The sequence below is a fragment of the Gallus gallus genome, chromosome 1, assembly GCF_016699485.2.
Source record: "Gallus gallus isolate bGalGal1 chromosome 1, bGalGal1.mat.broiler.GRCg7b, whole genome shotgun sequence".
In the NCBI taxonomy this organism is placed as follows: domain Eukaryota; kingdom Metazoa; phylum Chordata; class Aves; order Galliformes; family Phasianidae; genus Gallus; species Gallus gallus.
This window is the reverse complement of record NC_052532.1, coordinates 177,332,944-177,348,223: the sequence shown is the minus strand read 5'-3', so window position 1 is coordinate 177,348,223 and position 15,280 is coordinate 177,332,944. Positions and strand designations below refer to the sequence as shown.

General features: G+C 37.8%; 1 protein-coding gene across 1 annotated transcript in view; it reads right to left on the bottom strand.

Moving 5' to 3' along the window:
• The window catches only part of MIPEP (mitochondrial intermediate peptidase), a 68,280-nt gene that overhangs the window by 3,436 nt on the left and 49,564 nt on the right, over positions 1-15,280 (bottom strand). The window contains exons 17-18 of the mRNA XM_417136.8: positions 4,226-4,347; positions 3,379-3,452 (exon numbers count right to left, since the gene is read on the bottom strand). Coding sequence (XP_417136.3) covers positions 3,379-3,452; positions 4,226-4,347 — 196 coding nt within the window. The remainder of the gene's footprint in view (positions 1-3,378; positions 3,453-4,225; positions 4,348-15,280) is intronic.

The following is a 15,280-nucleotide window of genomic DNA, read 5'->3' as shown; positions in this document are numbered from 1 at the left end:
CCACACCCTTTTGAGAGCTGGTTAGCTATAACCTACAATCACTGGAAGTTGGGAGAAGAATAAAGCCTGTGGCAGAATTTGGCCTCTGCCCCTTTGGAACATTAATTATTTTGAGTCCATGTACTTTGAGTTAACATATGTTACCACTCACACTGCCTTTACGATTTATGCATATATTTTATACTTTCAAAGAGCCATACAAGCATTATCTGAAGATCTTTACAGCCTCTTCAAATCATAGGTATTCCACCAAGTAAAATTAGAGGCATAGAGAAACAAATTTTCAGACTGCATTGGAGCAAATGCATGTTTATTTACAGGTTTAGTTGGTCTGATTACTATGCATGAACACAACTGAGAATGACTGTCTACAATACGATGCAGTATCAATCAGCAAAGAATACAACTGCATGTGGGTTTTGCACATGGGCTTCATCACAAACCTGAAGGGCAATGTGACTCCACCAAAACTGCAGAAGCACACTCCAGACTCTGTTCCATGCTCTCGGTTCCAAAATCACCCAGCCCTGTACTTTCCACACTGCGATTCACTTTCTGCCAATGCACCTGGGTTTCTTTCCAGCTGGGGAGTGCCAAGGGAGAGGGGGAGGGATGGTGCACACCTGAAGCTTGTTCAGACCTGCGACCAGACCTGAAAGAGACTGAGCTCCCTGTCTTTGAGGGAGTTTGGAATCCCTAATGCCATGTAATCCTATGAAGGAGAGCTATGTGGATATCCCACGCAAAGAAGGACATCCAGTTCAGCTCAAACTGTATTTTCTCTTCAAGGAATAAAGGATACCTCTTGGACAAAGCATCTTCCTTTTTTTTATTCCTCCTGCTATGTGCATGCATAACTATTCTTGTACTTTGTCAGTTACCAAAGGGGTGAGGTAAAAGGTGTCACTTCAGAAAATGCTTTACGAGGTTTCAAAAGGCTTTTTTTTTTTTTTTTTAATGAGAAAAAATGCCACATCAAATCCAAACAAAAAAAAAGTACATTGTGTTTTTCTAATGACAGACTGGTTCAAACACGAGTCTTGTCACCAACTCCACCGCATGGCAGGTCAGATCCTTTATATTCCCTCATCAGTACATCTATGCAATTGTGTGGGAGAAAGATGAAAAGCTAGGGTCATATGCAAGCACAAAAGAAAGACAATAGACAGCTTCTGAGAAGAAAATCATAACAAAGAAACTGAATAAATGAAATGTGCTTGTGAAGTTATCTGTTACCAGATCAATGAATATAGCTAACTGCACAATGAGATATGGAAGCACTTCAAGGGTGAGGCTGCACGCATGAATCCAGAAGCCAAGTTTGAGCAAGTGTGTTCCTTTAATAAAGGAAAACAAAATTCAAACCATATAGAATGTAGGGTTTTTTTTAAATAGGGCACCAGTGAGCACAGAATCTGAACAGTTTCTCTGAAGTAGAATAAAATCAACAAGCTGCCGGGTCTGGTGGAATTTGTCTTTAGCCAGGAAACCAGCTGTGTGCAGCACTGCAGCTGATGAAAATCAACCAAAGATGGAAATCAAGTGTTATGGAATAACTGTAAGGAAAAGGATTAAAAACAGCAAAAGGAGTCAGATGCTGTTTGAAATGGCAACGAAAACAAATGAAAGAACAAGTAATTGGTTGTATTTTTCTCCTCAGATTCTCATTTTTTTTCCTAAGAAATACAGAATGATTAAATTTAAACATACAATAATCTTTTCCATCATTTCTGTTCTATGCTTTAATCTCAAATAATCCAAAATAAGCAATCAAATTATTAACATGCTAAAAGACCTCAGTCACCTGAATTTAATTTTTCATGGAGTCACTCAAGCATGCTTGTTTAAATTTCACACTGCCTACAAATGGAGGTCACAACAAGCACAAGTAAGGACTCTGCAATTAATAAAGGCATTTTCCTGATGATTTTATTGATCTTGAATATCTTATTCTGTCTTTTTAAATTTCTGCTTAAAGCAATATTGAAGAAATTCAGAATATAGAAGTGAAAACATCTTGAAGATGTCAGCTGTTTTCTGATACAGAGGAGTTCCTCCTGTCTGGCTTTCCTCTGGTGTGTGAGCAGACATGCCAGCAGGTGCACTAGGAAACCTTAGAGTGACAGGCAGCTCTACGTAGTGATTTAAGAACTTACCAAGTTAAAGGAAAAAAATGAAAAATCAGACTCCGTTTCTTACACACACTGATTTTTTTAAGTAGTTTTTAAAGGTAGATTACACTTTTCAAGAGCTGGAAAGAGAGGTACGTTTAAAAGATGCAAAGCCATCCTGAAGGAAAAGTATCTCTGTAGATCAGATATGCATATATATATATATATATACATACATATATATATGTATGTATACATATATGTATGTGTATATGTATGTATATATATATATATAGTTAAGGAGAGCAGAGGTTATGGCCTCAAACATAGACAGGTGAAAGAACTGAATGTTCTTATTTTGAAATTGTGTTGAGCTCGTGATGTAATACAGACGCATTACCACTGCATAACATATGTGATAAGGAAATGCAATTTCCAGTCTTCAAAACTGCAGTGATCAGCGGCTGATTAATTAATATTCATAATTAACAATATCACAGTGAATTGAAAAATGTTCCTCAGATGAAATGCTTACCAAGTGATCGTTCCAGGAACAGTGACAGTAATGCAAAATTGTTTGGTTTGAATAGTGCAACATTACAGTGGAGAAGTCTTTATCTGATCTCATTGACAGATTTAAAGTTTCTCAAACCTTTTCAGTTCTCTTCACCTTACATTTTTTTAAATACATGAAGTATAGGACATTTTCTATTGCTATAAGTGAATTGAAAAAGTTATTTTCCAGATTCAAAAGGGAAATATAGTACTGAGAGGAAAAAAGAACCAGGTTTCCTTATTACAATCTTCAGACTTCCATTTCAAGAGAATTTATATTCAAAGTAGTAATATAATTAAAGTTATTTTGATGATGCTAAAATTACATGGCCAGTACAAGTTCAATTCTTGCATACAAAACAAGTAGATCTATTATGAATTTCACATATGCAAAAGTTATGTGTTTTTGGTATCCAAAAATTGTCGTCTGTTTACTTTCAAGTATATTTTACTCTTACTCTCAAATCTTTAGTCTACTTTGTCATACAACCCTTCCAAGATTTTGTCCCAACTATTTCTATGCCTGTTTTGTTCTATGCATCACTGACTGATGCAAAGCTGACAATCACTCCACTTGACTAAATAAAAAGGTTTTCTTTCACAAATCCAATAAAGAAAACAAAACTGAACTATAAAAAACAAATTGGGAAATACGTTTACATTATTTCTTTCTTGATCAAGGGTATCAAACAATTCTAAATTTTTTTTCTACCTTCAACCATAAGAATGGGCTCTTTTCCACCACCATGTGCCAGCATCTCTCTCCGGTAACGCTCACCCATTGCCCTGGAAAAACACAGATGTTAGAGCCATGTGCAAAGAGCCTGTCCAGCTTTCAGCTCTATTTGCTTCTAGGATCTCTATGTAATTCGAAGGCAGAGATGGAATCAGATCTTACACCCTGAAACAACGACCACCTTGATCCCATGTTGACTCCTTGAATTCAAATTACATTTAAAAATATACTACCATTAACTGAACTAGACAAGTTTTACACACTGTGCTGATGTTTATGGAAGTTAAAATGCAAACATTTCAGCTTCCATTGTTGAAGGTGAAAAAGTCACTTAGTTATAATGCCTAAAACATAAACCTCAGATGTAAGAACAGTTAAATTTTTTGAAGTCACAACTTAGCTTTTAATTTCACAAAGCAAAATGAGTAAGGCAGCTATGCTTAGCTTTGAAGGTGGTGACACGAAGCTTGTTTAATACCTGCAGTTGCTTTTGATTTCAAAAGAAAATTACAATTAATTAGGTACCTATGAAAATCAAGCTCTCTAATTACATCTAAATATGGATTTCAGTGCCTCTCAACTGGCAAGCCTGTATTTTAAAACACAGACACGAGTTCTTTGCATCAATGATTATGTCCCAAGGTATACTTAATCGGTGGTCATTTCCTACTTTGTTATACTCTTAAAGTCAACAAAAGGCTAAAAATTAATTGGCACTGAAAAAGCCTCACCATCTATGCTGCCCCAAGCATAACATGTTTCTCCCCTTCCAGAAGTAAGTAGAACAACACTCCATGGTACTCAGTATTTTCTCTATTTTTACCTATCAAATGGATTGTGAGCAAAACACTGTTTCCACACCATGGAGGCAACGGCCCTGGACATGAGGTAGGAGTAATATTTGGCACCATAGCCCACAAGATGACTAAATCTCAGCTGCCAGGCCTGGAAGAAGAAAACAAAATTAAAAATACCAGTCATCTTTAAACGTTTTAAATTACTCTGTTTTCTTTTCTTTTAAGTATGATAGAAAAAATCTGTTAGCATTACAAAATGAAATGGTTAAAAAAAAGAAGAAATAAAAAACCCCAAACCACCAGCAGAAAACCCAGAATGAACACACGCTTTATTATAAAGGCATTTTTTCAAGCTAAATACTGTATATCCAATATGCTGATTATTATAATTGAAATCATACACAAATAGGGTCAGAAGGAGGGAAAAGCAAGAAGCAAAAAAAAAAGAAAGGTAGCCAGATGTCGTAACAGCCATGTTGTTCTACTGGTCTCCAAAAGAAACGCAATTACCTTAATATAAGTAACTTCATATTTTATCATTTTCCATATGGATAACAGCAGTATCACACCTAGAAAAGCCCCATCTAAACATATGTGCCACAAACAAAACGGTCATAGGGACTTGCATTTAATGCTATGTAAAATACAGCTTCCCATATGCCAAAAACTCATAGGTAGATGAATTACATCCACACGCAAGTCATTGTTCAAAGATTTGTTTGCACGTTTTAAAATGTATATACATAGCAGACTACCATCTGTAATTATATTGTTATTCATTTATATATTGTTACTTTGCTTTATGACTCATTCCAGTAATGGTGGACTCCTATTACAAAGCTCTTCGACATCAATTATTTTCTTGTGTTTTTTCTTTAAGCTGATTAAATCAAAAGCATCAGCCTTACTTTCACAGAAATACAATACGTTAATTTTCTCTTTCTTTGACTGCAACAGAGTAATTTAGATTGAAAGAGACCTCAGAAGGTCATCTGGTCCACCCCTTGCTCAAAGCAGAGCCAATTTGATAAGGTATCTCATGGCCCTGACTGGGATGAAAATATGTTTCCCTACAGGCTTAAATACATTTCTTGAACTGAAGATGATGAATCTCTAGATGAAGGAGTGAGACGCTTACTCTGCCCTCTTGGCTGTCTGAGGGAATAAAAGAAATGAACTCCCATATCTTACTTGTCCTCCTATCCAAAGACAAAGAACTATAAGACAAAGACAAAGAACTATAAGACAAAGACAAAGAACTAAGAATAATATTATTATGAGTGTTGTCAAGATTTGTTAAGTACTACAGAAAGTGGAGTTCTAAAGAAGAACTGGAAGATAAACAATAAAGTACTCTAACAGATGTTTTAAATTTAAATCCATAGCCTGTCACATTCTTCTACTCTCATCCTAAACCTAATGGCTGAAATCCTAAGGCAACCAAACTGAGAAGTGAGAGAGTATTAGGACTTTTCCAGAACTATTTATCTTTGACTGAGACTCATCTACACACCCTAAGTCTCAATCTCTCCACTTTGGACAGCTGAAATAAACTGTTTCTTTATTCAAGAAAGTGCTGATCATCATCTTGTTCTCCATCAACCAAGTCAAAGAAGCATGTATTTTTTATCAGTCTTTTTTACCCTAAAAAAGTAGCAAACAGTGACTTATTATCCAGGTCATTATGAACAGCTGAGGAGAAATGAAGCTGTCAGCTCCCTTTTCTCAAGAACACCAACACATCCAAGGCTGGATGTGGCTCTGGGCAGCCTGGTCTAGTGGTTGGCGACCCTGCCCATGGCAGGGGGATTGAAACTAGATGATCTTTGAGGTCCATTTCAACCCAGGCCATTCTGTGATTCTAAGAACACTCACAATTTCTCAAAGTTAGCTGCAATTCAGCCATTCAGAGGCAGTGACCTCCACCTAAGACAGGTGTCAAGAATACAAGGAATTTGCTACAAATGACTCTACCAGCAGCTTACACAACTATTTTAAAGCAGAAGCCTGACTTTTAGGGAAGATGAAAAAATGTTCCCAGTCCTCAATTTTTTTGTGGGCTTTGTGGCATGATGATGCAAATTCTTAAGAATGACTAATTTTCTTTCTTTAAAGTAAACTTCAACGATATCATATCTCATTATAATGTAAACATACAGAAACATTCAGCTTGGATACAGATTTTCTAGTTTGCTTTGAAAAATACTGTGGTTGCTGTGTTTGCATTTAATGCCTATAATTTTTCTAACTAGTCCCTTAATTATAACCATAATCACTAAACTTACAGCACAGTTTGAAACAGATCAGAGAGCCTACAGGAAAATCATGACAGCTTCTACTTTACTACATACTAAGTTTTCAAAATGAGGATTCAAAGTTTCAACTTGAATGTACAACTCTCTCAGGCATGTGGAAAGCTTTACAGAAGAACTGGTTTCACATCCTCAGAAACTTAAGCAATTTTCAAATAGATCTGTTTGGTGAAAGATTCAAGTTGCTTTTTCTGCCACAAAGAAAAATATGCATCATATAAACTATAACTAGGACAGTATGTCTTCCTCAGTCCAGATTATTTTGCTCATCTTGCCTTTCTTCTGTCAAAAATCCATGGAATATCCTGGCATGAGGAAGAACTAGTCCTTTTTGTAAGACATTTAACACCCTGTGACTAAAACAGCTCATCTTCACCTCTAAGCTGATCAGTTTATCAGGTTTACTGAAACTCTCTATTACAAGTAAGTAGTGAAAACAGCTTCTTAGCAATGTAAGACCAAAAGCTCCTTTCAGTCTGCACTCACTTCACTGGCCTCACTTCCCTCTGCCCATATACAAAAAAATGGTTTGACACTGTGATTGCTGTATACTTAAGTAAAAAACCTCACATCACTTCCTTTCGAAAGAGAAAAGGAAGGGATACAGAAAGACCAAGCAAAGACGTTACTCATCTCTCGCCCTGTATTTGGGGAAGCTCTGTAACAAAGTTTAAGAATTCAAAAATTCATTGGCAACAGGGTAGTATTAAAAAAAAATAGGAAAAAAAAAAAAAAGAGAGAGAGAGGAAGACAGACAAATATAGGAGATTTAGCTAATTTGTCTTAAAACAGATGCCTAACACAGGTAAGGTACAGACAACTCTCTCTTCCTTCACTGATAGTACAAAACAAATGCACTTTCAGATACCTAGAGTTTCATAAGATCTCTGAGGGGAGACCTTATCGTTCTCTACAACTGCCTGAAAGGAAGTTGTGGTGAGTGGGGATCAGCCTCTTCTCCCACGTAACAGCAATGAGAGGGAATAGCCTCAAGTTGTGCCAGGAAAGGACTGGATTGGACATTAGGAATAATTTCTTCTCAGAAAGAGTGGATGGGGATTGGAACAGGCTGCCCAGGAAAGTGGAGCAGTCACCGTCTCTGGAAGTGCTTAAAGGGGAGATGTAATACTTAGGAACATGGTGTAGTAGGCAATATTGGTGGTAGGTGGATGGTTGGACTGAATTATCTTAGATGATTCTTAATGATTCTATGTTACCATGATAATAACATTTTCAAAGGCATCACACAAGTGAGATTTTTTTCATACTGGAAACAACAACCCAGGAAATCTGATAATAAACACACTACCTCTTAGTAAGGTTTGAAGGATATATGTGATTTTTAAATGTTTTCATAATCAGTACAGATTTTTCTGCACAGAGTACTGAAAACTCTAGCATGTTGTCATTCCCTGCCTGTATTAAAAAAAGCTATTCCTACCTTATATAGATGAGATATAGTAAAAAAAAAATAAAAAAAAAATCACAATCATCTGGGCTGGAAAAGACTTTCAAGATCAAGTCCAACCATCAGCTTGATCTACTGAGTCTCATCACTAAACCATGATCCCTAGTGCCACATCCAAATGTCTCTTTAGTACCACCATAGATGGGGACCCCACTGATCCCCTGGGAAGCCTATTCTAATGCTTGATCATGCTCTCCATGAAGAAATTCTTCCAGATATCCAGTCTAAATCATTCCTGGTGCAACTTGAGACTTTTCCTTATGTTCTGTCACTTGTCTCCTATGCAAAGACTGATGCTGTGGAATCTCCTTTCAGGTAGTAGTAGAGTTGCAGAAAGCAATGAGGTCTCCTCTCAGCCTCCTTTTCTCCAAACTAAACAACCCCAATCCCCACAGCCACTCCTCATAACCAGTTCCTTCACCAACTTCACTGCTCTTTTCTGCACACAGTTAAGCAACTCAACATCATTCTTGCAGTGAGGGGCCCAAAAGTGAACGCAGTATTTGAGGTGCAGTCTCACCAGTGTTGCAAACAAGGAGTCAATCACTTCCCTAGTTCTGCTAGCCACACTGTTTCTGACACAGGCCAGGTTGCCCTTGTTCTTGGCCATCTGGGCACACTGCTGATGTGAGTTCAGCCAGCTGTTGACCAATACACCCACGTCCCTTTCAGTTGGGCAACTTTCCATCCACTCTTCCCCAAGCCTATGCCACTGCATGAGGTTATTATGACTCACGTGCAAGATCCAGCACTTAGCCCTGTTGATATATTTAGGCTAGTACTCCTTTAGGAAGTTCTATGATCAGTAAAAAATAACCACATCACTGAGATGCATTTAAAATTAAATGGTTCACCTTCTAGCATGAAATTCCATTCTAATAAAACTACCTATAGATGAAAAATGACTTGATTTCATAACTACGTTATTCACAAAGCTGAATAATTTCTTCATATAAAATAACAACTAACATATCAATTTCATTTTTGGAAAGGATAAAGGCTAGACATGTAGAACTAGGGCACACTCCTTATTAAACGCTATATTTTTGGTAAGCAGCAGGAAAGTTAATGAAGACTGAGTAATCACTTACTTCAAAAAGTTCCATGAACTCATTCCAGGAGTTTATAAAATGGCACATTTTACAGCATAGCCCATGGGTTATGATAATATGCCATTAATGGGTCATGTTCATGCCTGCTTTTTATTCAACACAACAGACTGAAATAAAGGTGTGCAACTGATCCACTGCATTTATTAAAAGGGTCTTTTCTCCACCAACATTACCAATCTTCCCTTATAACCATGTCTGAAATGTTACCAAAGCGTGAAGGCTTTCCATCCCTTCCTTTAACAAACAAAAATACCTCACTGATACATGATAGATACCTCACATACAGATAGAACATAACACCTTCCCAGAAATTTTAAATAGAGTACTTGTAGGATATACTCTTAGGGTAAGATTCAGTTCATTTTATTTAATAGCTATCTCAAACTAGGTGTCCTGCCCAAACTAGTCATGGAGCCTGCCTTTGTAATCAGGGGACAGAAATATTTATCCTTTTATCTCTGGAGGGTATAAGGGTATAAGACTACTACTCAAGGAGAAATTAAAATAATTTACCACTTGTATTTAAAAGTTGCTGTGCTTATTTGAAAGTTAATACACTTCGTTTCTTTTAACAACATTGTAGGCTCAGTGAAACTAAACTGGTTTGAAGACAATATAAATTACAGATTCAGTAATTTGATTTCTAAACTTACAAGTGTTAAGATTATCACAGAGATCAACTCATTTAAAAATTAATATATGACCTGAAAAGACAAAACTGAAAGCAAAAAACTGCAGGTAAGACACTTCATAATAGCCCAATTTTTGCTTGACTGTGTTCTACAGACTCCACTAATTCCACAAAATAAGTTGTAGAAATCCTCCTACTTCATTTGAAAAGGAAAAACAAACCACAGAAATTCTTGACTGGTGTTGGCAGTTGTCAAAATACTCCTCAGCAGTTTCTGCTGTGACTTCAGCTATTTTGAGGTGTATTTTATCCCTTTTTTTCTTTTTTTGCATCTAAAGACAAAAATCACAGGTGAGAATGAGAACCTGAAAAGACCCAACACTAAATTAAGAAAAGTATTTACATCATTTAAGTCTTCTAATTACAAAACGTGTGCTACAGTAATTACAACAACGAGCATGTTGTTGAACAGTTTCCATGAGGAACAATATTTGATGGGGATGATATTTGGTGCCACCCCCATCCCCTTTCTTAATTAAATTCTTATTCTGGCACGAAACTCAGTGGAGAATCAGCCAACATATCTCAGGGGCTACTGGGTAGAGAACTCCTGGATCTGGCAGAAAGTCGATAGTGTTGCTCTTAATGCCCTTGAACTTGGCTATCAGTAGTAGTGGAATACTCGTGAGAATCACAAAGAAGCTCAAGGCTCTGGTAATTCGGGAGACAGAACAGAACAGCAATTAGTATGGAAATCAGTACATTTCCCTCTGCTGAGAAGCAAGGCTTATCAGTGTTAGTGAAATTCCAGCACAACACGTTTCTGGCGTGCAAATATGCACACTGAAAATGAGCACAGGCAACACAGTGGGAACTGGAAGTGAACAGAAAAGAATACCCCGAGCAGAATGGATGTACAAGAATCACTGAGTCCAACTCCTGGCTCCATGCAGCACCACCCAAAATCCAGTCCCTATGGCTGAGGACACTGCCCAAACACTTCCTGAACTCCAGCACTTGGCCCTGGGCAGGCTGTTCGGCGCCCACCGCCCTCTGGTGCAGACCCTTTCCCTCACCCCCAGCCGCCCCTCTCCTGACGCAGCTCCATGCCGTTCCCTCGGGCCCTGTCGCTGTCACAGAGAGAGGAGCTCAGCGCTGCCCCTCCGCTCCCTGTGAGGAGCTGCAGCCGCCATCAGGCCTCCCCTCAGCCTCCGCATACATCTTACCCTCTAGAACCCCCACAACCTCCGTAGCCCTCCTTTGGATGCTTTCCAACAGTTTTATTTCCTTTCACTGTGGGGTCTAAATCTGCACCCACTGCTTGAGGTGAGGCTGCATCAGTGCAAAGCAGAACAAGACAATCCCTTCCCTCCATCCAACTAGCTATACGCATAAAGAACACAGAGAGCTGCAGTCAACAGATCAAGAACAGCAAGGCCACTTTTCAGAACAGAAAAACAGTAAATTCATTGTGTGGTGCAGAACTGATTGGATGCTGCACATCCAGCTTAGCAGGTTTCCTGTTCTGATGTACTACTAGGTGTGCACACATCATTTTAATACACCAGTGAAAAAAAAACCCACCTTTAGCAAAATAAAAAACTACTATCTGATGACCAGGAGATCTGGTCTCGTTGTTTTCCTTTTACTCCAGTTTACATTTTCACGGTCAAACTCATATTCTTTTTCCAGACAGAAGATTAACAACCTTCTTCTTGAACCTCAAGGACAATACTGAGAAGGTTTCACTGCAAAGAACTGCAACCACCACCAGTCACCAAGGACTGAAATTTTAAGTCTCGCTCATGCACCCCAATGGCTCCTAGAATTAGTGCTCTCACCTACTTGAACGAATGCTGTTTCCTGAGTCTCTACTGCACTCACTTTGCTAGAAGTATCAAGCCTGCAGTAGATTTGGAGAGGTTGGCCAAGTAAAGCTCCTCTGGCCCTTCTTGCCTGTGTGTAGTGGCTGCACCAAGAAGTCCACAGCTGCCAACAGAAGCCTGGGCCATGCCTGCCAGGTTCTGAGGTTCCAGCTCTGCTGCCAGGAGTATGTATTTTGGGGAGGCCAAAATGTCCCGTCACAGAATTTATTTTTCCACTGTTAAGTTCAAACTACTCATTCACTTTACGAAATGAGAAAAGGCTTTATAGCTTAAGGAATCCTCTGCTTCATTCTGTAACAACTGAGAGTATTTCTTTCCCCTCTTACTGGTTACATAAGCTTACAGCTTTGAAGACATCCTCAGTTCATTCTCACTTGAAGATACAACTTGATGAGTTTTGGGGTGCAGATGTTACAAACAGTCTATGCCTGGGGCTACCTGAGGAAATCATGGAGCACTTGGTAAGTGACAAAACAATTCCTTCAGAGGTATGCATCCATTTCTTTGGTCAACTTACTTTCTGTATTTCTGGCCTGAACACCACATTTTATTGAATTACATCACCGTGATTCTAGAATTTCACAATAATAAAAAAATCCAATGAAAAGTCCTAAAGCCACTTCCTTTGCTGCAGTTTCTAATCTTGTTTAGAATAACAGAAAGTTAATTTCATGAAACCACATCTTGAGCTGCCCTCATAACTTGCTTAATGTCAGCACTCCTTCGTTTTTCAGTGTCGTGCATTTCTGTGTTAGGAGTGGGAGAGAGCACAAAGTAAACCAACCCAGAGACATCAGTGACATTTTAGAAAGCAAGTCAAGCAAGAGATTAAGATTTCAATTTATAACACTTCTGTGTTTTTATTATAAAACGATAAATAAATCTAGCAAGGCATGGAATGTAAATATTTTTGCAGTTGTTTACACTGGGGAAGAGGAAAGGAATTTAACATGCAATTAACCACTTAGGTGATTCAAGATATGTACCATATGGTCTCTGGATTACTTAAATTAAAGAAAAATATTTCACTTTCATTTATAAACCATTAATGCATTGGAACTGCTATAGCAAAATCATTTAAAACTCTTCAGCCTCTTCTACCCACAAAGGGACTGGGGGGAGGGGGAATGTGGGAGACAACAAAGAACTTCAGCATCAAGAAGCTGTATTTATGATTGCTCCACAATCCTTAAAACACACAGATTCAATGAGAGATAGGAAAACTGATTTTAAATTCTGATCTCACTTCAGCATATTGACAGACAGTGTTATCTATAAATATTATAACTAGCTTGAAAAGTAAAGCCTAAAAACATACTAACAGAGGATTCCACAGTTTCTAACATGTAATTCCATACACATGCACACACACACAATACACAGTCAGACCATTCAGTTGCCATTGAACCACTTTTAGCATTGCCTAAGTTTTCAAGGTTCTTAAGCCCCAGATGACTGGATTCAGGTCATTGAGCTCTCCTTTGGGTACAGATTTCATATTGAAGCCTAAGTTTTTTATTATATGTTACCAACTAAAGCAAATTTTAAGCACTGACCTGTTATTTTAAAATAAGCAACATGAATCTCTTCTCGCAGGCAACAAACAGGACCCGAGGAAATGGCCACAAATTGTACCAGAGGATGTTTAGGTTAGACATAAGGAAAAACTTTTTCTCTCAGAGAGTGGTCGTGCACTGGAATGGCTGCCCAGGGAGGTGGTGGAGTCGCCGTCCCTGGCAGTGTTCAAGAGGCGTCTGGATGAGGAGCTATGAGATATGGTTTAGTGGCTTGTGGTAGCAATGGTAATGGAAGGACAGTTGGACTAGATGACCTTGTAGGTCCTTTCCAACCTTGTGATTCTATGATTCTATGAATGCTTCTTAAAATAAGCTCTTATAAAACCCAAGAAATATGTTAAGCAATGTTGTAACTGCAGAATATTATTTGCCAGTACAACTTCATCATGTGAACTACCTGTACCTACACTGGCAGATGATACTGCTACTATTTAACAGTAATGCTCACTTACTATCTTTTAACAAAGCCATTCCAGACAGAGATGTAGGGGATCGTGATTCTAAGCTTGAATCTGCCATAAAATCCAACATGAACTTGAAGAAATGACTTCTTGGCCCTCTCTCAGTCTAAATGCCAGCTCCTAGTAAGAGGGAGTGATAGTACTTCTACTCTCTCATTCTTTTCTGATTTGACTGTAAGCTTTTTTACAGGGGGGAGAATTTCCCACTGTGTTTGAAGAGTATTTCATTCACGTTCTTTAGCTTATATTTATGGAAATTATATAATTAGTTTTATATATCACTATCAAATATAGCACCAGTACTGCAATCCTGGGGAAAAAAAGAAACATGAAATGTGAGAACAAAAATATGTACAACTAAACAAAGCAATCTGCATTTTATAAAATATATATAGATATTTTAGGTATCTATAAAAACATATAGGCATCTCAAAATGTTACCGAGTGAAATATGCAACTACTTCCTGCACTTTTTTTCAAATTGCTACTAAATGTAAATGCTATCACTAATGTACGTTTGAGTTTCATGTGGCTAACACTTGCTAAAAGAATTTCCTTAAAACTGCTTCATATCTTCTGATATCTGTAAACACTCTCCTGCTGTAGGTAGCTGCCCAGTGAATAGTGTCATATTACCACTAGAAAACAAATCTTCACAATATATGCCATCAGCATTTTCTTTATCATAAAATGAACTCAACTCTAGAAAGACAGAAACCTAAACAAACCCGGAAGGGTGACTTTAAGAGCTTTTGAAAGATGCAGCATCTACATTCATAATGGACTGAGTAGGGCACCAAGCCTTTTGAAATGGCTTTTAGCTATTAATTATTTATAGAAATATCACTCCCCTGGAGTTCACTGTGTACTTTTTTATTAATCTTTTCCTCAAACCCAGACTCTTCAACTTGATTTTATAGTATACTTTTAAGAAGGTTCATGTGAAAACTAATCCAGTGATTTGCACTTTGTGTAAACAACTCTGGTTTCTAACAGGCAAGGTAAAAGATTACTTTGAAGGGGTTACACAAACTTCAAGAGGTTGAGTAATGATGCATGACTTCATCTCTCTTCAAAACACTCTAAAAAGTTGAATAAGAGCAACATCAGTGTCTCTTCAAGTAATTGATTTGGAGGAAAAGTAGAAAAGCAATCCACCCTCCATCTTTATTATGAAATGTATGTTTCTGTGATCAAGAACAAGGGCTTCTTTAAGATTCCCTACAGTGGAAATCCTATAACTGCTGGGTGTGTCGCCCTCTTCAACAGAAGAGGGAAAAGATTAACAAGAGTTTAAAAGATTTGATATTAACCATAATCACATTTGTTGTATGGTGAACCATCTTTTTTCCCTTCCACTATTGGTTGTTCGTAAGAAACAAAAGATCGTAGTCTCCATTCCAATTATACACTTTTCTTAATAGGTTTTCAATACCAGAACATACATGCTCATGTTTGCCTACCTAATCTTTTCTTTGCTAGAAAATTACCTTAATTTTTTCAACTTCTAACAGTGTTCATGTTTCTACAGCTATCATCCTTCCAAACCCTTTTCTTTGTACTTCTTTTGGGGTCCTTGCATCTTTTTATGTCATTCACCTACTACAGGACACAGCACTTGGCCACTGCTAAGT